Source organism: Spinacia oleracea, chromosome 1 (genome assembly GCF_020520425.1).
Source record: "Spinacia oleracea cultivar Varoflay chromosome 1, BTI_SOV_V1, whole genome shotgun sequence".
NCBI lineage: Eukaryota > Viridiplantae > Streptophyta > Magnoliopsida > Caryophyllales > Amaranthaceae > Spinacia > Spinacia oleracea.
The window spans coordinates 46,106,566-46,112,463 of NC_079487.1; the positions used below are offsets into that span (position 1 = coordinate 46,106,566).

The following is a 5,898-nucleotide window of genomic DNA, read 5'->3' on the forward strand; positions in this document are numbered from 1 at the left end:
ACAATTCTCCACTAAAAGGAACTAAAACATCAACCAGTTTAGCAAAATCAATTTCATTTTAACCCTAAAACCTAAATTCCCACTTCAGTCAAATTACGGGAAACCAGTTATTGATGTACAAAATATCAGCACAAAGTCATCACTAAACAGCTCAAGAACACAAGATTAAACAAATTATTGCAAATCAAAAGAAAATTAAAGACGATCGGTTCCTTCAACAGATTCGGTGCAAGAAGTTAATTGAAGTAAAATTTGACAAATTTAAAGCAAAGAGGAGAGAAAGAGATAGAAGATTACTAACTCCAATTAGAATCGAAGAGAAATGTTCTGCAAATCGATTTATCAGTATTTCTCTCAAGGGAAAACCAAGGATTTGCGGTTTCAAATTTGAAATATCAATGATAGATCACAAATGAAAACAGAGGACATACATGACGGCCTGCATTAGATGAATTAGAAGTTGTTGAGTCTTAAAAAGATTCGCAAAACATATTTCACAGGAAGGGAATTAAAATACAATCCTAAAACTAAGACTTGAACAAAAATCCATCTTTTTATCAGTAACACAATAGTAACCAATATAAAAAAATAATTTCTGGAAAGAAAAAAAAAACAGTAACACATTGCTTGCTTGTAGAAAACTGCCACCACTATCAATTTCAATTCCAGATTCCAGGATCTGTTTTTAGGAGTAGAGGTTAACATGTTTTTTTTTGGCAAATAATATATTATTATTACCAAAGAGGAAGCTAGCAAACTAGCTTACAAACAGTACAAGCTCCAAAACCAACTGAGCCACTGAGAGCAACAGAAAGCACAAAGGCCAAAACTGAAACAAAGGTCAAAACAACAACACCCACAGCAAGCCAAAAGGCCTAAACTGAAACTAAACTACAAGTTTACATCAAGAGCAAGTTTCTTTGCTATTCAGTGGCTCTACAGGCCACTCGATATTTGATATCTCTAAGAATATCAAGGGGACTTCTGCAGGAATGAGTGTAGACTTTTGCATTTCTTTGCAGCCATATTCCATAAAGAAATTCAGCAAAGAACATCAGAAGCAACTTGAATCTGTCACCAGTTCTTTTGGCAGCTCTTGTCATCAACACCACTTCATTATCAAGCTGAGAAACAGGTCTGTGAAACTGTAAACAAGCAAGAACTGAAGACCAGATAGCAGCAGAGTAGCTACACTCAAAAAACAGATGTTGAGTAGACTCTGGCATACAAGAACATAAAGGACACACATTAGAGTCCACAATTTTCCACTTGAGAAGTCTATCCAGTGTAGGCAATCTTCCCAAAACAGCAAGCCAAGAGACAAACAAACTTTTTGGGGAAGCTTTATTATGGAAAATGATTCTCCTCCAGCTGACTTTATCACATGGCCCCATCAGCAGATGATACATGATTTGGATGGAAAAGACACCTCCCTTACTCACTGCACTCCACCCTCCAATGCTATCTATTAAACTCTGAGAGTTCAGAATTTTCCTCAAAGGCCAAGACATGTTAACAGGCCATTGAGTGTTCCCAACATCCCTCCCCTTTATGTAGTAAGCATGAACCCATTTACACCAAAGTCTATCCTTCTTATAAGTTATAGCCCAGAGGAGTTTAGCAACAGCTGCTTTGTTCCACCAGCACATATCTTTCAGATTCAAACCACCAGCAACTTTGGGCAAGCAAAGCTTGTGCCAAGCAACCAGAGCTTTTTTTGAAGGGTCAGTGTTGCCTGTCCACAGGAACACCCTGCAATACCCTTGAATTTCTTTGATCACTTTCTTTGGCAAGATGAAAATTTGACACCAAAAGGATTGTAAACTCAGCAATATTGTTTGAACCAACTGGAGCCTACCTGCATAAGATAGATGCTTGACAGTCCACACTTTAGCTCTAGCCAACACCTTCTCAATTAAGGGTCTACATTGAGTATACTTCAGCTTCTTAGTTGAGAGGGGAACTCCCAAATATCTGAAGGGAAAGGAACCTTCAGGAGTAGAAACTGCATTGAGAATATCATCTTTATCTTGACCATAAACACCCCCAACATAAATGTTACTTTTATCCATATTAGCCTCCAAACCAGAAGCTAGAGAAAACTTCTTAAAAGAAGCCAACATCATGTCAATAGAGATTAGATCTGCCCTACAGAATAGAAGCAAATCATCAGCATACATTAGATGAGTAAGAGCCAGTTTAGCACATCTTGGGTGAAAGTTAAAATCAGGCTTGGTCTGCAACTGATGGAGATGTCTAGACAAGTATTCCATGCCAATAGCAAATAAAAAAGGAGACAAGGGATCTCCCTGTCTTAGCCCTTTTTTAGCTTTGAAAGGTGTACAAGGTTTCCCATTAATGAGCACACTGTAAGATACAGTGGAAATGCAGGTGTACACCCATTGCACAAATCTATGAGGGAAGCCAAGAGCATCCATAACACTGATCAAGAAAGGCCATTCAATTGAATCATAGGCTTTCTTTAAGTCAATCTTGAGCATACATCTGGGTGAAAGATGGGCTCTAGTGTAGCCCTTAATGAGCTCAGTAGCAAGCAGAATATTGTCAGAAATTTGCCTCTCAGGAATAAACCCAGATTGACATTCACTAACAACCTGTCCAATCACCCCTTGCATTCTTGTAGTTAGAATTTTTGAAACAATTTTGTACACCACATTACACCATGCAATTGGTCCGTACTCTTTAACTCTTGTAGGATTAGGAACTTTTGGAATGAGAGTAATAGATGTACAGTTGTACTGGGGAAGCATGAAATTGGTAACAAACACATCCTTCACTGCTCTATAAATATCCTGTTTGATGACAGGCCAAGCCTTTTTGAAAAAGACTGCATTTAAACCATCTGGACCAGGAGCCTTATCATTGCCAATCCCATGTAATGCCAAATCAATCTCATCATCAGTAACATCCCTGCACAGATCCTGTCTAGCATCATTATTTAGCCTAGAGCCATTTCTCACTGTTGGAATGTGAATAGAGGGAAGAGTGTTTGCAGAAGTGCCAAGCAGCTTTTTGTAGAAACTCAGAATTTCTGTTTGAATTAGATCAGGATCAACCAATTTAGTGCCATTATCATCATATAGGATGGCAATGCTATTGAATCTAACTCTTTCTTTCACAGTGGAAAAGAAAAAGTGGTTGTTAGAATCACCTAGATTTAGCCATTGGATCCTAGATTTTTGTCTCAATGCTATCTCATCAATTCTCAGCCAATGCCTAAGCTGTTTAATGCAAACCACCTCTTGGTTGAGAAGAGCAGGAGATCTACCAGTTTGCAAACTCTGTTGAACCTTATCAAGCTCACTTCTAGCAATGGTAATCTTCTCAGTAATACCAGAGAAGTCTTCTCTATGTAACTTCTTGAGTTCAGCCTTGACTTTTTTCAGCTTACACCAGACCTTAAACATAGGAGTGCCATGGTATACTTCAGTAAAAGCTGCCTGAATAATAGCAGAAAAACTACTATGATCAGCCAAATAATTGAGAAATCTGAAAGGTATACCTCCCTCCACCTTGTCTGGCAGACAGTTTATCAGTAAAGGGGAGTGGTCAGAGATGGAAGGGTTTAGGTATTCAACCTGAACATTACTGAATTTATGAATCCATTCATCATTTCCCAAACACCAATCAATCCTGCTAGCAATTTTACCTTCACCAGTGCCTTTGTGCCAAGAGAAATAATGTCCTACACTCTTTACAGGACACAGCCCATTACTTGTAATAAACTCATCAAAATCCTTGGTTTCTGTTGCTGAAACAGGAGTACCATTGATTCTATCATCAGCAAACAGGGGAGAATTAAAATCACCAGTAATGACCCAAGGACAGCTACCTACACTTGAGGCAAGAGTAGTAAGAGAGTTCCACAAATTCTTCCTAGTGTCAATGGAGTGAAGACCATACACCAGAGTAACATACAATTCCACCACTCCATACCTATCCCTAATTTCACAGTGAATAAATTGTTCATGCACCTGTAACACATGGATATCAACTTCTTGATAAAGCCAGCCTACCCAAATTCTACCTCTGGGGTTTGCAGTGTAATTATTTTCCCATTTCCAATTTCTCCCAAACTTATTGACTACTCTAGAGAAATTGCTTTCCTTAACTCTAGTTTCTAGCAAAGCAACAACATGAATATTATGGGTATGAATAAGGTGTTTTACCTCTGGGACCTTAATAGGATCATTAAGTCCCCTCACATTCCAGCTGCAAAGATTAACCTTCTTCATCAGGGGGTTCAGTAGTATTTTGCATCTCCATATCACCTCCTGTTAATTCTTTGAAACCCAATTCTGCAGGCAACACAGTAAATGGATTGCTAGGGCTCAAAGTCCTCATTCTAGACAATCCCTTAGTCCGTCTTGTCACAATTTTCCATGGAGTAGGATCAGAAACATTGTTAACAGGCATCTCAGGAGTGTGCACAGCATTAGGTTGCTCCTGTTGTTCTGACATTGGATGAGCTTGTTGGACAGCTTTAGGAACCCACACCTTTTTGGCTACAGGTTTTGGTACTGGTGGTTTAGTCTTTTTAGTACAATCATGGCCTGCAGTACAGCAAACTTTACAATATTGTGGCAACCAGTAATAAGTAACAGCTTGCTTGAACATCCCACCCTTTGAATCCTCTATCCAGACACAATCAGGCAATGGGCTAGTGATATCCATTTCTATCAACACTCGAGCAAAAGATACTCTATCTTGCCTAGTAGTGCATTCATCAGCAAAGAGTGGCACCCCTAACAGACTACCAATCCTGCTTAGTGAATCACACCCCCAACAATTGAGTGGCAGATTAGGAAATCTCACCCACAAAGGTATAACCCTAAGTACTTCTTCATAGAAATTAAAGTTTGCTGTCCAGGGTTTAATGATAACTGGTTTCCCATAAAATGTATAAGGTCCTCCTGCAATAATCTGGTTTCTGTCCTTCATGTTCACAAACTTGATGATGAAGTAACCATCATCATGGTAAAACACCTGAGGCTGAGCAACAGAATTCCACATCCCTTCCATATATCTTTTCACAGAAGCTATAGTAGGGGAATCCCCTACCACATACATCACCATAGATGATTTCCATTTCTCAGTGAGTTCATTCATTTCATCCTCCTGCAATTGAGCAATTTTCTTCCCATCCTGCAGCACAGGTGTAACAAATGATAGGGACGCCCCTTTTGAAGCCATTTTAGATCCAGTGAACAGATTTTTCCATGGTTCTTTAACAATCGGAGGTTCAACTACCCCAGGTTCAGTGTTATTTCCCCCAATATCCCCAATATCAACAGATTCTCCATTCCCCTGAGGGTTAGTTCCACCCACAGTATTATTACGACCAACCCCCAAATTCTGATCCAATAACAAAATAGTATCATGAAGTTTGCGTGGAATCATACCAGCCGAAGGGTGGACTAGAGGAGAATGCATCAGCTCCTCGCCATCTGAGTCAAAAACCAGAGCATCTGGGTTTGCATTTTGGGCATCATTTTGAGTAGTACTGGTGCCTGAAGTGTGAGAACTTACTGAGGGAGACTTCGCTGCAACTTTCGTCGTAGAAATATTCAGTATTGCTTTCTTCTTCCTCGCCATCAATGGAGTTGGTGTACGTTAGTAGTATCCCTTAACGTGCGCCCAGCTCGAGAGAGAGGAGAGAGTTTGTTGAAAATTTAATTTTTCCATACATAGTTTACATTTAGATCTAGTTTTTGAGGTTAACATTTATATTACCAAGAAACAGCTATTAGTTCTTCAGATTCATAAATAAAGAAGCATCAAGATTATGTTTTCAAAAGTTTCTTCAAATGTGAGTGAATCCTCACGAGAACCAGTACCCTTCATCCAAACCCCCCAAAAAGAAAAACACAGCAGCTA

The 5,898-nt window shown here is 39.2% G+C and overlaps 1 protein-coding gene across 1 annotated transcript; it reads right to left on the minus strand.

The window, feature by feature from the left end:
- Window positions 1–923: 923 nt before the first annotated feature.
- On the minus strand, window positions 924–5,616 carry LOC130464122 (uncharacterized). Its single transcript, XM_056833537.1, has 2 exons — window positions 4,248–5,616; window positions 924–4,141 (listed from the first exon to the last, which is right to left on the minus strand). The coding sequence occupies exons 1-2, from the start codon at window positions 5,614–5,616 to the stop codon at window positions 924–926; spliced, it is 4,587 nt and encodes a 1,528-aa protein (XP_056689515.1).
- Window positions 5,617–5,898: the final 282 nt, after the last annotated feature.